Raw genomic sequence first — 21,404 nt, forward strand, 5'->3', positions numbered from 1 at the left:
TTCCTTCCTTCCTTCCTTCCTTCCTTCCTTCCTTCCTTCCTTCCTTCCTTCCTTCCTTCCTTCCTTCCTTCCTTCCTTCCTTCCTTCCTTCTTCTTCCTTCCCTTCCTTCCTTCCTTCTTTCTTTTCACTTCCTTTCTCCTTTCTTCCTCCCTCCCTGCTTCCCTTCCTTTCGCCCTTTCTTTCTGCCTTCCTTCCCCCCCCCCCACCCCCTTCTTTCCCTGGGCCATTAGAAGCCAAGATTTCTTTCAGAGGTAGAAATGGGGCATAATGGACCCTATGTTATAATGTTACAATGATTAAGAGCATAGGATGTGGAGTTCTGTGCCTTGTTTGGAATCTTATACTTACTAGAATTCTACTACTGAAAAGTGTAAATATCAATTCTTATAAGATATAGAAAAATTAAATGATGTAAGATTTGCAGCATCTTTACCATAGAGCTTAGCATGTAAGTGCTTCTTAAATGGTAGGATCAAAGCAACCATCCAGTTATGATTGGATTCCAGAATAAGTCTGCCTCCAGAAGCCAATGGGAAAGTCATGAAGCCATGATTGTCCTGATTCTTCTTCATTGACAGTATCAGTCCTTTGAGTTCAATGTTTATGTATCTGCCCCAATGACTAAGTTCTCCCCCCAAAATAGATCTAATCTCAATTGAAATTAAGTCCCTAAACCTAAGAACTAGATCTTAGACTGTAGCAAATTGTTTTTGGGAATGAAGTCTGTATTTTTAGGTCTTTTGGGAAAAATCTTGCTAACTTTCATTAGGTATATGCTATAGGGACTAATCAAGTTTCCACATGCCAGGTATAAAACAGACAATCTTGTATTTTAGCTTCCTTCCAGTAAAAGTTAAGGGGTAAGGAAAGCAGATTAGAACACACAAATACCTACTTTTCTTGGTCGTTATAAATTAAAATTTATGTTGGTACTCTGGAATACTTTAGCTCACAGCCTCTTCTCTTAATTTTTTATTTAATGACTCTGAACACTTGAAAGGAGACTATACCCATTTATTAAATGAGGAATTCCTTTGCAGTGTGAATTATTTCATAATCTAACTTTTCTATTTTAAGTAGTGGGTTGAAATACTTTTTTACATAAAAAATTTGTTTAATAATGTAAAAGACTATTCTGTAGAAGAAAGAATATCTCTGTAAAATTGTTTTTTAAATGTACCCTCCTATCTCCCTATTAAAATCTGGCCAAACTATCACCCCCCCTCCCTCTGCATATAATCTTCTGGAATTTATTGATGTCCCTGAAGCCATTTCATAGAACCCAGATTAGTAATTCCAAATTTGTTTGGGGTGGCATTTCATGTAATTACTGTACCTGCATGACTTATTAAATATGTATGTATGTATATATGGATAGATCAATAAATAAAGAGTATGAATGGGGAGAAAGAGACAGGGCAAGGAACCTGTATCTTCAATAATTATTAAGTACCTGCCTAACTTGGGGGTGTTTTTTTTACCGAGAGATTCTGGGTATAGTTGAGACATTGTCCTGCTTTCATTGTAGCCTAGAGAGGGACCGTAACTGGCATGCATATGTTTGTATGTATGAGGGAGTCTTCAAAAAGTTCATGGAAAGATTCATATTGTTTTTTAATTGTATTTTTCCACAATTCTTTTTTTTTTTTTTTCCTTTTTGTCTTTTTTTTCGTGACCGGTAACGGGATCGCAACCCTCGGTGTCGCGCCCGCACTGCGCTCAACCAGTGAGTGGACCGGTCTCTATATGGGATCCAAACCCTCGGCGAGAGCGCCGCTGCACTCCCAAGTGCTGCACTCTACCGAGTGCGCCACCGGGCCGGCCCTTCCACAATCCTTTTGAAGTACCTTCATATGTATGTACATGAGTGCATGTATGAATATTTATATATTTTTACAACTTCTTTAACTTTTAAAACTGGGAAGAGTTTCAGTGGGACAACTGAACTCTCTGAGATTTGGCCACTCTAAAATAAACAGGTATTTAGTAGAAAAATTTTAAAAAACAAAACATGAAAGAAACAAGTAAAAAAGCCTAAGCAAACAAAAAAGGATTGAATGGGAGACATGAATGATAAAGTCAATCTTTTATATTTTTATTATTTTAAATAAAGCATATTTTTGGCAAGCTAAATTTCCTGTCTCATTTATAACACATTGAAGTCGTGATGCACAAGAATTTTATGAAGATAAGTTAATGAAGTATACTTTCACACTTTGAAATAACTAGCAGGAATGATTTCACCTTTCAAAAATGTCTGAAGTGTGTTTTTATTTTTTCAGCTGTTGAACATTATAAAACTTTCATAAAACCTCAACGAGAAGGTGTGGTAGTTTCACACAAAGGTCAGGTGCTCTTTGAGCTGAAGTTGAGAGTCACTCTTTACCAATCTTCTGTAGAGTTTTCATTAAGCCCAAATTTCTTCATGTCCTTTCAGTTTTTAACTTTGTCCCTATATTCTCTATATTTTAGTTCCACTGGAAAGTCTTTTCTTTAAAAAAAAAAATCTTATAACACATGAATTCTTATTTTGTATACCTTCATCATGAGCATTTATGGACTATACAATGAATCTCCAACAGCACTTGTTTATTAGCACTTGCTATTGGTAAATCTCACTGTATAATTATCCAAATTAAGTAGACACACAACACACAAAGAGTAATACAGATGGATATTATCAGGGGAAGACCTCCTCAGGAGGCCTCAAATGGAGACATTTCTTTGGTGGATTTGCTAAGATCTATAAACTATGACACTGGATTTGTCAGCCCTCTGAATGGATCCATCTTCAGGAATAGACTCAAATTAACCAAACCCACAGCAGTGTTGTATAAAGTTAGAATGACAGTTAATTCATCTTCAATGAGAAATTTAATTGCCACAAGTCTAGACCACTCGTATTGGCATGAATAGTTTATTAACTGTCTATAGGCACATATAAAGGGGGGCTATATCATCATCTGAAAGTTGCCTGGAATAAACAACGGGAGACTTGTTCCAAGGCTCTATTCTGAGCTATCACGTATTGATGTCTATTTCCACAGGATGATGTGTATTCCCTTTTGTGTAAGTTCTTGGTGGGGAAGGGCTGCGAGAGAAGCTCCATGGCTTTAAATTCCATTATATCTCTTACCTGGATCTCTTCACCTGGACTCCAGGTCTATATTTCTGAGAACCTCCTTCATACTTCCAGCTGGATACTCAGAAGTGCTTATGACGTTTAAGCCACTTCTGAATTATGGGTTCTGTGCGATACTGCAGGGTAGGAATGAACTTGAAACCAGAAGGAAAGGCTCTTCTCGTTATCCAGAGGAGCATCTTTCTTAGCCAGGTCATAGGTGAGTGAAGCCTGCCACTGCTGTCGTGTAGGGTTCCCCATGAAGTGATTGTCTTGAAAATGTAGCAAGTCTTTCTCACATCAAATACAGTATAAATTAAAAGCCTTTAATAATTCTATATTGTTTAGTTCTTGACAATTTGCTGGTAAAATAGTGATAAAAAAGCGTGTTTGTGTGCTTTTTGTCTTTTAAAATACCTGCACTGATTTTTATTTTTTACTAGTTATTATTTATGATTCACTCTTAAAAACTGTCATTTTTCCGTACGAGAATTCAAAAAATAGAATGTGAAAGACAAGATTATTGGGACCACAAGACAAGTGCTGCCTTCATACTAGTTGCGTGACTTATGAACTTTGGCATCTGTGACTCATTTTTATTCATCTGTAAAATATAGATAATCATACCTATTTACCTATGTGAAAGGGATGTTGTGAAGATCAGTGTAAAGCTCTTCGAAGTGTTTGGCGTGTAATAAGCACTATAAAAATGCTTGCTGGTATTAGCAGTAATATTAAACAAATTTTCTCCAGGGTAGGCACCACTTGTCAGATGGGTAGCATTTACACTTAACCAACTTTTTGCCCTCAATTAATTTGAAAAATATGTATCTAGTGCTGAGAAGCATGCATTTTTGCATTTTTAAAAAACTGGCTTAATTCCAGAGATATTTTTTTCTTGCATTTTTCAATCAGAAGCTAACCAACCAAATAAACAAATAAAAATTAAATACAGCCTGATGCTCACATTTCAGAACACTGATATTGGTTTGAACCCTGTTCAGCTTTAATGCCAAAAATTCAGTGCCAAGTGACGACTTTGTCACAAATGAACACAGGGCCAAAATGCTACCTTTTAGCATACTCCGAGGGTAAAGATCTGATGTAAAATTTTTCCCTCCCTCCCTCTCTACCTCCTTTTTTTTCCTTTACTTTCTTCTTTTATCCCTCCTTCCACACATATTTAATTAGGAATCTGCTATATCCCATGCACAGGTTCAGAGGCTATAATAGTGAACAAGTCAGCCATGGCCTCTGCCCTCGTGCAACTTACAATTTAGTAGGGAAGACAGATAAACAGCAACGACAACAACAAAAATACAGATAAGTGCATAATTGCAAATCGTGTTAAACACCTTACCATATTTCCCCTTTCCCACCAAGATGACAAAGGATGTCCTGGAAAAATTCATTTGAATGTAGTTTATTACGTAAGGAATGCTCTTTCAAGCAGAGCTGTTCTTCAATTCCTGTTCTTGAAGATGTATGTGAAAATTCATTTCCATTCCTATTTAATACTATTGTATTTCACCATGCATAATAATGTGTGCTGGTTTTGTGCTTTAAAACAGTATATGCATCTCATTCCTGAGCTGAGTAGACATATGAGCTTATTTTTATGTATTGATTATTCCATAGGCTGCAAAATCTTTAAATGAAGGAGTGTCTTCAGGAACACAAGGGGCTTAAATCTAACCATTGAGCTAGAATCAGTCAAGTTTTTAAAAACTACAAGAACTATTTCAAATATTAGTTTCCCCATGTATCAAATTAAGGAACTGGATTAGACAGATGCTCTTGAAGGCCCTTTGTAGATATAAACTGCTACATATCATTAGAAAATCATTTTTACATGAAAACTCTTAATATATTATAAACAGTTCTCTAGTGGTTTGAAAAGTTTTTGTGTTGATAAAGATGTACAGTTCAAAGGCTCTCACATTATTGTAGTTTTATTCCTTTTGTCATTATAATAGAACATCATTTGCAGTTAGAGATTGTTGTTTTTTATATCTGGCAACTCGATGGACCAGAAACCTCTCTTATGGTACATTCTATAGCTTGCAGTGATCTACTTTTATTCACATGTTGGTAGTATCTGTATTTTCTAATAAAATGAGTTGCATCTGTTTTCAGTTTGATTTTCCTTATAAGTGCATAAAAAAGTGATTTGAGACTCTTGACAGAAGTCTGCACTATGTCTTTCCCAACAAGTAGTATTATGATACATGGTAATCCTTTTGTGAAAGCCTCATAAATGTTGATGAATTGGAAATGGTATTTGGAGTAAACCAAAGCCAACTTACATTCTGTACCATTTAAACACACTTGTCTTATGAAAATGCAACTAAATTAGAAAAGCTTCCATCTTCCTAAGAATGCTTAAGATTTAGTGATTTTTATGTGTTGTTAATAGACAATAGGATAGATTTCCAGTAATATATCATAACCTCTCTACACTGGGTTTGAAGGGAAGATATATATTTGAGGAACCACCCAGGAATATACTGTAAGTTTAAAGAAGGATGTATATAACAATTGACTTCACTTCCATTTCTACTCAATGCTGTTCATTTCATTATTAAATTTGAGAGGACATACAAGTCTTCATGGTACTTGTTTTCTAGTCGTTTTTCCTCCTTTTCAATTGAGAATCATTTATGACCACGTTATGTGTATTGCCCTTAAAACAAATGTTCTGTCCATTTGTCTGATTTCTGTTTGTCCTTTGTCCTCCTCGTCTCTATTTTAGACGTTATCCTCAAAGTTATTATCAGTTAAATTTATGCTCTCTCATACCCTCTATCAATCCTTTCCATTTTCTTGAGTCGGGCAGACCCTTACAGCCATATGCTGTGTTCACATCAAATGTCAACACTGATTTGTAAAATATGTGTCTTGTTTATGGTCAAATATTAATTACAATAAATCTGGTATCTGTAGATATATGGACAGCTTTGATGAGCAGAGTGATCCATTATTGTTCAAACATGATAGATCACTAAGAACCTATTTTTCAAATAATGACATCTACTTCTTTAGACAATTACATTGACATATGCTTTGTTTCATAACAAAATTCCAGGTGCTTTATAAGGTTGAAAATTGAGGAAATATATCATTTGAATTTTGGGTAATTGGCTGTAATCAATTTTGATTTTCTGCATAATTCACCTATGATACCACTACAAGTTTTCTGTAATAATATGTCACTTTTCATGTGTCAGTCCTGGGCTGGCCAGTTAGCTCAGTTAGTCAAAGCACAGCCTTGTAACACCAAGGTCACAGGTTTGGATCTACATATTGGCCCAGATGCCAAAAAAAGAAAAAAAAAAAAGAATAAATAGAAATGTGTCAGGGCCGGCCCGGTGGCACACTGGATAGTGCGCCGCTTGGGAAGCGTGGCGGGCGCTCCCGCCCGAGGGTTCGGATCCCACATACAGACCGGTTCCCGCTCACTGGCTGACCGAGGGTTGCGATCCCGTTGCCGGTCCCCGGTCTGGTACGGGGACGACACTGAGGGTTGCGATCCGTTGCTGGACACGGAAAAAAGACAAAAGACAAAAAAAAAAAAAAAAGAAATGTGTCACTCCTCTACTTGAAGCTCTCCAGTAATTATTATTGGGATCTTTAGGGTAAAATCTAAGTGTCATGGCCAAACATTATGACCACTCGTTGTCTGGTCCTGACACAAACTTCCAGCCTCATCTTCTGGTTCTCTTTTATCTGAACATTTCACTGCAACTAGATGGAGTCGCTCATGTTCTCTACATATTTGTAGTACTAATGTCTTTGCATTTGCTCAGATCCTCTCTTCTACCTAGTATGGATTTGCTAGTCTTGTCTGTCTTTCATAGCCAGATTGTTTTACTTTGTCTATGAAGCCATTGCTGAAACACTCAAATTGGAGAAGAGGAGGTAATTTAGTTGTGGAGGGAGGAAACTAATGTCATTTGAATATTTACTATGTGGAAGAATTGTCATGGCATTTTTGATATATTATTTCAATAAGCACTCCTTGTTTTATGAATACCTATAACATTCTTTTATTTAAGAAGAACATCATTTGTTATCATCACTAAGACCAACTTCATTGATATTAGTACATGTCCCACCTATATTATGTTATAGAGCATTCCACTTAGTTTTGGAGGTACAAAGAAATAGGAGATGTGGTTTTTAACCCTGGAGTAAAGGAAGGAAAATTGATGAAAAATAAATAATATATAATAAATGCTAAAAATTTAATAAGTACTAGTTCAGAGAAGAAGAGCAGTTACCAAATATTGACTAGAAATAGGCTTATCAATACCTAGTACTGGAGGAGTACCTTGAATAATAAACATTTATTTTATGATGAACATAATTGCCTCACATTGTGAATTACATGATAATACATCTTAGCTTTTTCCCTTACCCTTGAGGGGAGAAAAAGAAAAAAAAAAGAAAGAAAAAGAATACTTTTAAATAGAAAATAAAGATATTGCACATTATTTGTTGCTTGATTACTTGATTTGTGACTGCCTCTACTGAAATTTATCTTTTTTTTTTTTTTGTCTTTTTCCGTGTCCGGCAACAGATCGCAACCCTCAGTGTTGCCCCCGTACCGGACCGGGGACCGGCAACGGGATCGCAACCCTCGGCGTTGCTCCCGCGCCTCGCTCAGCCATTGAGCGGGAACCGGTCTGTATGTGGGATCCGAACCCTCGGGCGGGAGCACTGCCGCGCCTCCTAAGCGGCGCACTACCCAGTGCGCCACCGGGCCGGCCCTCTACTGAAATTTAAAAAATGTTTTTGTATATTTTTAATAGCTTGACTGTAATTTAATATCCAGCTCTGTTCAGTGTTTTATGCCTAAATACAAAAGAAGTTGTTTGAGATGATGTACAATTCTGAAGGATAGGTGAACCAGAGAAAGATGAGGTAGAGTAAAGATTATCATGACTTAGAGCTAATTATAGTAAGATCAGCTAAGTACTGCCGGTCCTGACATGCGCTATTTATCTAATGGGTAATTGTCTTTGCTGTTGCAGAACACTTCTGTGAATTGGAAGTTTTCCTTGTTCACAGTAAGGCATTAACACCCTTTTATAACTCAATTTCTTAATATTTTCCTGAAGCCCATTTTTTAAGAACACACTACTTTGATACCAATCTGAAATATTTTTTCTGTTCTCTTTAAACACAGTAGTTACTTTTCTCACTTTTTTGGTACTTATTCATTTTATTGTAAAAATGATTATTTTGTTGACACGGAATTATTTTTCAACCATTAATATTCTGTAATATAATACACTACATATAATTTCAATATATTATAATACAATAATTAATAAACCTAACATAGTGAAATTGGATGTGATACTTTGCTAAGTAGGTATCTTTCATAAATTGCATCTGGGAAGAAATGAAATCCAGAAAGAAAGAATGGAGGAAAAAGGGATCTCATAATTTTGGTCCTACTATTTTTTTTTAATAGATTCTTTTCATTTCTCTTGAGACATAAAAAACTGTATGTAATATCTCTGCATATTTCACTGTACCAGTTTTTGGACGCTGTAGTCTCATTTTGAATGTGTTAATCCAAGGTATAAAAAGTAGAATTTGAATGTGGGTTAAGCTTGCTTTTTATTCTGAATCTACAATAACTGGAGGTAGGAAAAGTCCTGTCTTTACTAATGACTGAAATAAACCTCACTCCAGTGCAGTAAGTGCCTGAGTCATGGAATTAACCAAAGCACGTGAAATAGCAGTAGCATAAAACTGTTGTTGTTTTCTGATACAACTCACAATTCTCTTTTTCTCTTATAGGTGTTAAAGTGGGTAGAAGAAGCAGTGCAGGCATCCAAAGTTCACCTCTTATCCACAGATCATTTGGAACAGGCTGTAAATACATGGAAAATTCCTTTCGATCCTAGCTTAAAAGAGGTCACTGTGTCTCTGAGTGGCCCTTCTCCAGTGATTGAAATTCGCAATCCTTTAGGTGAGACATATTGAATGTCACGTAATAAAATACAAAAACCATGGAGGGTAAAAGACTTTTTGCACATTTATTTATGTCAAGTTAATGCTAACTTTAAGAATAAACTCAGTAAATTCAGAAATGGCTAGAGAAGATGTCTAAAAAAGAAAACTGTTTTTAGTCCTAAGTATTGTTGAATTAACATGGGATTCAAAAAGCTAAAACTGGTGGTTACTCAGTGCTCAGGTGGTTACAGCACAGTGCTAATAATACCAAGGTCCAGTATTTGATCCCTGTACTGGCCAGCTGCCACCCCCCCTCCAAAAAAAAAAAAAACCAAGAAGCTAAAACTTCTAATATTTCAATAGATCAGGTTAACTGTAGTTAATTTACACAAAAGGAAAATATTTAAATATAACCTGAAATTACATTTTTTAATAAATTTGTGAGGAGATATTTCACAGTAATTTATTCTGTAAAATTTAGTATTTTATGTGATCTTTAAATGAATCACACTAAAAAACTCCTTCTAAAACACCTGCCTAATTTCTCACTGTATTATTTTCTTAATAAGGTTTAATTTACAAAGAACGTAGTTAAATTTATATTCTTAGAAGAGGAATGTTTAATTTACTTTGTTTCTCACTTACTTATACTTTATAACCATAATATTTGCCTGATTCCATTGCTGGTTGATAATTATTATAAGACTCATTGAAAAGCAATCTAGTAAACACAGAAATCTCATTTTTCTTAATATTTGCATTTAGAAATATTTTTTAGCTATTGTTATTTGCAAAATAGTTTTATTTTCACTGTGGCTTTAGCATATGTTGCATATTTTTCCTCTATTTGTGAATATTTATAAACGAGGAAGGGGATAACATGTTTTCTTACTTTGAGTCTTAGAAGAAAATAACTAATTCCTAAAAGAAAACATATATGAAATTGTCCTCAGAGGCCACATCCACATTAGCAAATTTGTTAAAATTTACAAAGCCATGAAAACCTCTTTTTCAAGACTTCTACAGGTTTGGCCTCATAAGTGGGTTTGTCTGTCGAGGTAGCATTTTGCTGTAATAGCATCCGTGCTATCCAGGAAAGACTTGGGTTTTTCACTACCTGGATACTTAAAAGTTCCTGAACCCATTGCATTGTTCCTACTACTTAAAAAAGTTATTGGGCATACAATGATTGCAAAAAGTTTTGATTCAAACATAGGGTGAATATAACTTACACAGGTTATATAACTGCAGAAATAGTCCATAGGAGAGCCAAGAATGCAGTGAATAACTCAACTATGGCTTAATTCCAAATTTGCTTTTCTTCCTCCTTAAGTTCCAACTATTAGGTACTTTAGATAAATCTCAGGTCAGTAGGGGATGGTATCATACTACTTCATTACACTGCCTCTTTTAATTATTTCTATGACAGATAAAAGCCTTCCCCTGTGATTCATGGAAAAAGTGGTCAAGGTTTTGCATTTTGTGCGAAGATATGCCCAGGGCTCTCGTGTTAGTAATACCTTGAGTGATGTCCAAAAAGACATTTATTCTGGTTTGCTCTGTTTGCCATCTATTTAATCTAAATGTCTCTGGTGACTGCACCTAATTTCTGGGTAGCCGTGGTCATTGTTATCCAGGCTGGCTTTGAGAATGTGATTACAGCCTGCCAATTGTTACTTTCATTTTACAATCAAATCAGCATAATAAATGGGAATCTGTTCCTTCAGTTTCAGTGCCCAGAAACCCTAACGTTAAGTATACTTTAGATATAAATAAAACAATGTTTTGAGCTGTGGCATAAATGACCATCAGGTAATGTATGCTGGAAATGGAATGTCCTTCATTTTAGTCACAGAATAGAAAACAAGGGCTGTTTGGATTAGTTTGCAGGACATTTTTCTAAAATATGTCTCTGTGTTATTTGAAATTGGATCATTCTCTTAGCTTTATGTAGTGTTAAATCAGCTTATATACGTAGCCGGGAGAAAGATTGTACTTGTTACCTTTATGTCTGTCTTTCAGGGAAGCTGATAAAAAAGGGATTTGGCCTGAATGAGCTATTAAACATCCATAACTCTGCCAAAGTGGTGAATGTAAAAGAACCAGAAATTGGAATGTGGACAGTGAAGGTATTGTCATTTCGCTAAGTCTGTTATTTTATTTTGATGTTGGCATGTTTTATAAAGTATACACAATAGTATATTTATATCTATTCTTGCAGTCATGGAGAGCACGTTTACTAAAAAGCAATATACACAGTGAATTTGAAAGCAGTGTTTTGATCACATAGATTTGGAAGTGTCAAGTTTTGTTTTTTTTTTTGTCTTTTTCCGTGTCCGGCAACGGATCGCAACCCTCGGCGTTGCTCCCGCGCCTCGCTCAGCCAGTGAGTGGGAACCGGTCCGTATGTGGGATCCGAACCCTCAGGCGGGAGCTCCGCCACGCTATCCAGTGCGCCACCGGGCCGGCCCAGGAAGTGTCAAGTTTTGATGACCATGAATGTCATCAGTGCCACACAATACTCATAAAATTCTTGGATAGTTTTCCTATCATCAAATCTGTAGATTGATTTTATTATCCAGCTCCTGCTTCCAAGATAATCAGACATGGAGCCAATAGAGAATAATGAATGGTTAAGGCCACAGACTCTGGTGTGAAACTGCCTGGGTCTGAATCTCAAAACCACTGCTTAATGGCTGTACTGCCTTGAGAACAGCTTCTCTGTTCCTTGCTTTCCTTCTCTGTAATGGAGGGATGGCACTATAGTCCTTTACTTCACAGTTGGACTGAGAATTAAGTTAAGATGACACACATTATATACTTAGCATAATTTCTTTTACAAAGCAAGCACTCAAGTACTGTTGGCTGTTACTATTTGATGAAACTCTATTCACTCTATTCATTTTTTTAAAAATCACACAATGGTATTTGTATCCTAGCCTTATCTTAAGTGTTATCTGAGTGTATTCACCTTAAGAAAGCATCACATTTTGGCAGTATGGAGGAAAGAACATACACTTGAAATGTAGGATAGCATATATCAGAGATCTGGTTCTGCTGCAAATTATGTGTGTGACCCACTGTAGTGGACGCTCTGAGTGACTTGCCCACGTTTTTCCAACTTTTCGGTGTACTCTGGCCTACTTCCACCTCCAGGTCTGCATTTCTGTGTCTGAGAGGTTTTATCCAGATCAGGAGAGGTCTGTTCTGTGGAAGAATTAGTAACCTCTCAGCAATAGCTTTCAGACCCTGGAGGAAGACGCTCGAGGTGTCACCGTGGGAGCAGGCTTGTACTGGCCTCTTGCCTCTGCTGTATCGTTTCCCCTCTTCCTGTTAGTGTCCCTTGTGTCTCCCAAATAAACAACTTGCTCTAGAGTCCTTCTGGGAGAACTCAAATAAAGATACCCCATGCAGTACTTACTCTGTCGTTGTCTCAGCTTCTCTACGTAGAAAGTGGGATCAGTGGGACCATGATTCAAATTGTAGAGCTGCTGTCAAAGTGTGTGGAGGTGACAGACATTTGAGCCATTTTTGCATGCCCGCCAGTTTTGTTTTGTTTTTTCAATAATATCTACGTTAACTTTCCCATTTTAAAGAATGAAATTTACAATGTAACTCCACTCAAATTCTAGGATATCAGTTTTTTATTCTCAGAACTCTAAGCCCTGTAAGGAAAATAGAAACCGTAGGATGAATGTTTTTGATATGGATACTATGAGATAAGGGCAGGGGTGAAAAGGCAATGTAAAAGAAAGTCTGGTAATCTCTTAGTGAATGGACCAGAAATGGTCCTATCTACCTGTGTTATTCACCCAGTTCCTTGCACATGTTAAGTGCTCAATATTTGTAGAATGCTTTAGACTGTCAATGATGAAGTGTTTTGCTGCTATGATATTTTAAATAAATGTGGCCAAATTTGATGGTATAGTTATTTTGACCAACTTGCCCAATATATGACTAGTGTTGAGTCTGATGTTCTGGGACCACAGTAGGAAGGAATTTAAGAAGTGTTGAATATCTTCATCCCTCAAATGCTTTCATTTAAGCACAACCCAAGTCAGCAGTGTCCTGAGCTAGCAAGTCCACTCAGGTAATTCGTTCTTGCTTTCTGAATATTAACGTTAAGTTATCCATTATCGACTGTGATGCTGTTCTTCCATACTGTTAGCAATTTACTGTGAAGTATTTGAAGCTATTTCCAGGTGATTTGGATTGCTCCCAGTGGTATTTCCTTTAGTAAAACTCTTGGCCAGAGGAGAGATGTCACATGACTTTACCTTGTACTTAACACTCCTGTTCGTTCAATAAACATCTCCTGAGTGTCTGCTCTTGGCTGTGTTCCCTGCTACTTACTTAAGGCACATGGAGCACATTTTAATTGATAATTAGAACAGAGAAGTATTGAGAATTAGTCTGTGAGTGAGGGGAGTCATAATAAAGGTGTGATGCAACGGGAACTCAGTTTAGACAAGTCTCTAAGCTCAGTATCCTATAATTAAGGGAACATTAAAAAAAAAAAAAAACGCAGTGTCAATTATCATGTTATCTTAAATGTGTATCTAGTCCTCACCAAAAGAACCTCCAGGTCTGATTTAGGCCATTTCTAGTGCACAGTTAGTGGTAACAACAACTAAACAAAGGATAAGCATTACATTGCAACTTAAAAACAATGAACTTATTTTGCCTCCTGTATGAAATACTAGAAGAATGCATGAGGTTGATGCAAAGGAAACTGAGCTGAATCTACTTATATAAATATTGCTGCTGACTTTGGATCTCCCTTTTGGATGGGTGATGAATGGTAAACGTTTTACATGTTTGCTTTCTCAAGAGGGGAAATGTCTGAGATTAGATAGCGTATCCCTGTGCTATCTCCTGTGCACTCTCCTATCTGGGAAATGTCCGTTCTACCCGTAGAATATCTCTGAATGTTTCACATAACAGTTTTTATCCCACATGTGGAGAATAGTCTATCCATTATTTGACCTTAGTGTGGTATTCAAGGACCACCCAGTTGAGCCTCAGCCAATATTTCTAGTTACCCTCCATTACTTGCCTTTACACTCCATGCAAATACAATTTTGTACTGTCCCCTGTCCCCGACCACATTCTCTTGCTCTATGCTTTCTTTTAAGCTGTTCCTTCTCCCTAGAATGCCCTTCCTTTCAGTCTGACTTGTAACAATCCCCCAAGGGTCAACTCAAATGGCAACACTTTCATCAAGCCTTCTCTGGCTTTTTTTTTTTTTTTTTTTTTGTAAAATGCTCTCTTCTCCTTCTGGCTTTCTACTGCCATTTTTCTGCACCTTCCTTTTGGATTAATTTCTCCCTTACATCATTTTTATTCCTGTTCAGAATTTCTCTTCCTATTTTACTAGAGACCATATTTTGTTACAAGTTCATGCCACAGTACCTGAAAAAGAACTATATATTTATAGATAAAAATTAATATATTTATTCTGATTATATCTAGAAAAGCAGGCAGAAGAATTGGTTCTTTAGACTACAGTTGGTGTTCTGACACAGAACGCTTTATTCTGTCCATGATTTAAAATGCTGTGAGAGTAACAGTTGCTTTTATTTTGTGGTTTCCCTAGCAAGTACTTTACTGTGACATATTAGGGCATGTTCTCTAAATAGAGACAGTAAGTCAACTCATTTATATAATTCATATATATGAGTCAAATGTTTTAGGTTGCCTCTGATACAGGTAAAGTATGTTTTAAAAAAGTACCTGAAGGGCCGGCCCGGTGGTGCACTGCTACAGTGCGCTGCTTGGGGGCGCGGCGGCGCTCCCGCCGAGGGTTCGGATCCCACATACAGACCGGCCGCTCACTGGCTGAGCGAGGGGCGGGCGCAACACCGAGGGTTGCGATCCGGTTGCCGGTCCTGGTCCGGTACGGGCGTGACACTGAGGGTTGCGATCCGTTGCCGGTCACGAAAAAAGACAAAAAGGGAAAAAAAAAAAAAAGTACCTGAAAAGAACATAAAGTTTTATTAAAAACAGAAGAGAAGATTGCTTTGTGCCCCAAGTTTTCATTTTTAGGGAAGTTACAAATCCTGGATCTTACTCCTGAGAAGCGCTGTGATTTTTCCATTCAGGCAACTGTATCTGTACATAAAGTACATGAATATAACCATGAAGACTCTTGGGCCAAATTTTGTCCTCTGCTCTTTAAGGGAAACTCCAGGCAAAAACATTAAATAATTGCCAACACCCAAAGGGTTTAGGTGGTACAAAATGTTCTGTTGGTCTAGGATTATCAGTGTGATCATGTTATTTAACACATCCCCTGGGGTATGTTTCCATTGAGTAAATTTGGATAAACTGTCCTTAGATAATCTCCCAAGCAGAGAAGGGAGTGTACGCAACCACATGATTATATTGAGATTCTGAGACTAGTAGAAATATTTTGGTTTTGGACAGTTATGTTAGTTGCCAGAGCTTACCAATGCATTTTCTGCAGAATAAGGATATTTTAGAAGTCACATTCAAGTGCCATAAGCTTGTTTAGAAATCATAATCAAATCAAGAGGACCACACAAGATTATTATGCTGGCCTCCGTTCTCACCTGGTGACTTCCTTGAATAAGCCTGTAGGCTTATACCAGGTGTGTTATTTGAGTGGATTAGGTGACACATTAATTCAATGTTCTCAGTTAATAGAATGCTTTATAGTGGATTTTTCCTGGAAATTTTCCCAGTTATTCTGGCCTGCCAATATAGACTGTCAACCAAATGGAATGCTTCCTTTTTAAAAGAGCTATCTGTGCATTCAGTACAGATACACTTAGGTATATATAAATGTATATGTGCATGTGTGTGTACATATATTTAAATAGAATTTATTCTATGCTTTGGGTATATTTCTTTCCTTATCAAATTTCTCCAAATGTGCAATGGCCAATAAAACAATGATATTTAAATCTAGCTGGTCTTATGTCTTTGTGTCTGAGACAGTGCTTAGCTCTCAGTAGGTTCTTAATAAATACTTGATTGAAATCATCCTATTTTGGGCCGGCCCGGTGGCGCACTGCTACAGTGCGCCGCTTGGGAAGCGCGGCGGCACTCCCGCCGAGGGTTCGGATCCCACGTACGGACCGGCCGCTCACTGGCTGAGCGAGGTGTGGGAGCAGCACCGAGGGTTGCGATCCCGTGGCCGGTCCCGGTCCGGTACGGGCGCGACACTGAGGGTTGCGATCCGTTGCCGGTCATGAAAAAAAAAGACAAAAAGAAAAAAAAAAAAAAAAGAAATCATCCTATTTTTTACTTTGTAAAGAATGGTGTATTATTTAATAGCAAGTACTTTGAAAAGAGCTAGACATCTATTTGAATTCAGGATCCATTATTTAATGTTTTTGGTTTTAGAGAAGTTAGTTAACCACCCTAAGTCTTAGGAAAATTGGGAGAAATAATAGCTATTTCATATTGTCATGATTAAATGAGATATTGGTAACATGCTTAAACAGTTTCTGACACATGAATAGGCTAAATAGTTAAATTAGTTATTATACTGAACATATGTAAATTGTACATTGTATTTAAAACAGCTCTATCAATCAGATTTTAACTCAGTTTATAAGCATGTTTCACATTTAGTGCTAGAAGGAATTTTCACTGGATTAATGCAAGAAGGTTAATTTCTCATTAATGTTACATGTCCCCCCGGGGTTTGACAGGATGTTCTGCTTCACACAGTCACTCAGAAACCCAAGCTGATGGAGGTTCCACTATAACTTAGAACATGCAGCCTCTTCAGTCACTTTAGTCAGGGAAGAGACTGGAGAATGTGCATTGAGTAAATGAAAAGAAAGGATTTATGTTACTTCTCTCTCATCCCAGAAGTGACACACTTCACTCCTTTATAACCCATTGACCAGACTATTATTGTGGCTTAATGGGGCTGGAACTGATTCATAGTGGCTCACAGAGCCAACTATGTGCTTCTCTTCCCAACTCTGTGTTTGGTGACATCACACTGGGAGTTAGAAATCAGCCATGATGGAAGTATTTATACCATGGAAATTGGAAAATGACAAAATTGGGGCTTTCTTTTTTTCAGAGAGGAGTTTAGCAATACCCAACTGATCTGACCCATCCTAACTGAAAGAGTACTTAGAAATACAGAATAGCAAATGAGTAGTTGGAGACTATTATTGTCTTCTATGCCAGAGGTTTTGAATCTACCCAGAGATTATATTAACCCAAGATACTATAGACTTAGGTACTATAGAAAGAGCATTTATCTTGGAATAATTGCCATTTAACTTGCTGTCTAAACCTGTAAGTAATCATTTCTTTGAGCCTCTCTTCATGGTGCTATAAAATCATCTTTGGATGTAATAGGATTATATAAGATAACATGTGAACATACTTAGCATAATGGAGCTAGAAAACTCAATGAATTCTTGATGACTGGCATTAGCTGGCATTTGAGGGGAAACTAAGGAAAAGCATCTACACCGGGCAGGTGGATGGCTTTAATGTTATTTATTAACTCTACTCTTATTAAGTGCCTATTGAGTAATATTCTGTAGATGATTAGTATGACATAGTTACTGCCCTGAAAAGAACTTCAATATAGGCGAGTATTTAATAAGTTGTTTCCCTTAAATGAAGAATTAGATTCATCTGCAGTAGAGCTGACCGGGACGATCTGAGCTGAGATCTCAGAAGAGCAACTCACGTCCCCCTGGAGCTCTCCATGGTGCTTGCTAAATGGTGGTTTAGCCTGTTTTGCTCCTGCATTCCTGGTAGTCTCACTCCAATTCAGAAACGTAGATTCTGTTCACTGTGCTCCTTCTCTTTCTCTTACTACTTTGCAGGTCAAGGCTACCCATTCGCAATTTCAGGAGGCCAGTATACAGCTAGTATAATCTCATCTTTGCCAAATCCTGACCTTGACTCAGCCCTGCTCACACTGCAGCAGCTTGGGTATTCCTGACTCAGATCCTTCCACAACTTGATAAACACGCTACTCCTCATTCAGAGTAGTAATGCAGCTCATTATCAACTTTTAGACATCATATGATTAAATCGACTATTTGAAACACACTCTCAGAATTCCTAGCCCACATAAACCCTGTCCAGTGTCTAGTATCTAGAAAATTTCCTGTTACGCTCTGAACCAGTATGCTGCTCCTTTATTTCCATCTTCTTAACTACAGAAGCCATGAGGTTAGGTTAGTTCTATGCAGGAGTGATACTTCAAGATATTCGGTGGTGAAGAGATGCTTTCTGGAGCCATATTCTAATTTTAATATAACCTACAGGTTGAATCTACATGATATAAAAGACAAGAAGAAAAACATTAAGACAGTAATTTTGGCTTCACTAGTTTTATTTATTTTTTTATTTTTTACTTTTTGTCTTTTTTCGTGACTGGCAACGGATCACAACCCTCAATGTCGCGCCCGTACCGGCCTGGGACCGGCAACGGGATCGCAACCGTCGGTGTTGCGCCCGCACCTCGCTCAGCCAGTGAGCGGCCGGTCTGTATGTGGGATCCGAACCCTCGGCGGGAGTGCTGCCGCGCTCCCAAGCGGTGCACTGTAGCACTGCGCCACCAGGCCGGCCTTTCACTAGTTTTATTTTGTGTATATAGATAATGATGCTAAAATGGCTAAAATAATCTGGAGAGAAAGAGAGGGGAAAGAGATGGGCTTCCTCTCTGCTTTCCTCAGTTACAGAATTAACTGAATTTTCTTTGCCCCTTAAAAACCATTGGGTCATTTATTTCTCCTCCAACCCCAACAGGTCCATAACTTGAGATAATCCAAAGCTTTCTTCCAACATTTCCGTGGTTTCCCGAAAGCTTATTTTCTTGTGGTATCCTTGTCTTCTGATGGTTTGTGTGTTGATTCCAACCTTTTGTACTTTGACGTAGGGCAAAACTCAGCACCTTCAAAATTTTGCAGGAAATCCTGCATTTTGTGAATTCAGTAGATTTACCTGCAGATTTGGGGGCTATGTCAGAAGCACCTTGAGCCCTTCTGCTCTCTCCTTATCTTCCTTCCCCCTTTTGTCTCCTCATTACGTTTCTCTGCTTCTCTCCCCTGGATAGTCCCAAGATTTCCATATTACTCCCCTTCTATTATGTAGAGCAGTTCAGCATATTTCAACTTTTACCCTCCAACCAGCGTAATCGAATCCATTGGGATCCTCATGAGCAATGCATGGGGTAGCTGTAGGGTTTAGTTTCTGGAGCCTCACTGAGTTCACACCCCAGCTCTGCCACCTACCATATCTGTTACTTTGGGCATGTTATTTAACCTCTTTGATCTGTGAGATGAGGATAATAATAGTATTCTCTCATAAGTGATAAGTTATGTAAAAGATTAACCTTGTTATATAGTGTACATTTTTGTATGTTCATACTTCTTTCTCCTTTTTCGTCCAGTTACTGGTTGGTTTTACCATCATTATGCATAAAATATTTTTATTTCTACTTCACTAATATTTTTTAAAAGGGAGCTCAGACAAGAAAAAGACTAAAATAATAGCTTACTTTAATAGATAACATACTGTTGGCACTTTCTCATCAAGAAATTTAATGCAATGTGTAATGTTTCTAAGATATTGTCCAAGTATTGTAATTCTTTTAAGAGAATGATTAAAGAATGATAAATACATTGAATTAACAATGTTAAAAATTAACAGAGGTCATTTTTAACTAAGTTAGTTTAAATTTTTAATTTTTCTTACGGTTTTAAACCATGATTTTGGCTTATTTGTGATGTCACTTGTTCCCATCATCTTGGTTAATCTAGATTTGGATGTAATTGTGTATAAAAACTGACTCAGTTGGAAATATCTTTTATTTACCAGTCCTTTCAAATTCTATGAAGGCATTCCTACTGTTTACAGAATAATATAGAAACTTGAAATTAAGATTTTTGTTACTTAACTTATTACTCTTCCTATTTAGCATTGCTCAGACAACAGTAAGCCTACGTTCTTACTTCTATGTAAGTTAATTAGTTAATTAGTGTGGAATTTTAATTTATTTTATGGTAATTTTACATAAATTATAAGGGGCTTCCTATTCATCAAATCTGCTTTACTTTTAATGTGTTATTTAGCAACAGAAGATAATATTTTCAAGCACTTGCATTTTGTTTCTAATTTTCTTACTCCGATATTAAGTATTATTCTTTTAAAACAATTTTGTGCACAAAACACTGGCAGATGTTTAGCACTTGATAGCAGTAATTTGGCAAATTATGTGTCATATTTGCCCTTGGTAACCTTGACAGCTATTTTATCATAAGGGGACTTTCTGAGCAACAAGGCAACTAACTGTAATATATGATGTTTAGTGAATAAACTATATTAACTCATCATTATATTGAGAATTCTGATTGACTTACATGACATTAGTAGGAGATAGTATCATCAGTAAAGCTCTGTGTTATCTAAAGAAGTTGAAATTAGATTTATCAAGGCTTAATATAACTCTATAGGAAATCCCTAGTTTACAATTGGGTCATGATCAATAGTTTTCATTTTTTATCTGTTATTTGGTATTCGTAACACGTTTTCCTTTAGAAACAAAGTAATAAGTGGTTGTACTGAGACTCCTACGCTGATGCATACAATCTTTTGTAACCTTTATGGTAAAGAATCATAACAACTAGCAGCATCATTTATGCTAAGAGTATAGCAACACTGTTTTCATGACGATGTGTTTGTTTTCTGTTCTCCCTCACCTTCGTTTTCCTTACCTTTGAGTTGTTGTAGATTCTACTCAATGAGGAAGAAATATGGTAGCAAGAGGGATATATATCTCCTCATCCTTTATCTCCTCATTGTCAGATAATAAGAAGCCACAGTGTAGTTTGTGTAGTTTGCAGAGCTTTGGAGGTGGCCCGTCTGCAATCATCATGTGGCTTCATCTGGCTATTCATCAGATTAAAATTATATATATGTATATAAATATTATATGTGTATGTATAAACTTATATATGTACATTTTATATATAAACACATATTTTTATACATAATAGAAATATATTTCTAGTATATATTAGATATTTCTAGTGCATCCTGTCATTGCTATGACCTAAATGTGTGCCTTATCAGTGTTGAGGTTGAGATCCATGTTTGGGGTCCTGATGTTATCATGTGAATGCTTTTATTTCACTCCTTTCTCCTGCTTTTACTTAAATTCCGGTATTATGTAGTCATTTTATTTCAAGACAGAGTTTTGGTGACCAGTGTAATAAAATAATGGTGAACTCTTGTTTGTAAGTCTTAGGTGGTTTTTGAAATGCAGACTCTTAGACTACACTGACCAGAAATTCTGATTCAGTAAGT

General features: G+C 36.9%; 1 protein-coding gene across 1 annotated transcript in view; it reads left to right on the forward strand.

Moving 5' to 3' along the window:
• The window catches only part of LOC103591727 (hemicentin-1-like), a 202,569-nt gene that overhangs the window by 142,852 nt on the left and 38,313 nt on the right, over nt 1-21,404 (forward strand). Inside the window, exons 7-8 of the mRNA XM_008574239.1 lie at nt 8,934-9,105; nt 11,112-11,218. Coding sequence (XP_008572461.1) covers nt 8,934-9,105; nt 11,112-11,218 — 279 coding nt within the window. The remainder of the gene's footprint in view (nt 1-8,933; nt 9,106-11,111; nt 11,219-21,404) is intronic.

Source organism: Galeopterus variegatus, unplaced genomic scaffold (assembly GCF_000696425.1).
Source record: "Galeopterus variegatus unplaced genomic scaffold, G_variegatus-3.0.2 Scaffold1017, whole genome shotgun sequence".
NCBI lineage: Eukaryota > Metazoa > Chordata > Mammalia > Dermoptera > Cynocephalidae > Galeopterus > Galeopterus variegatus.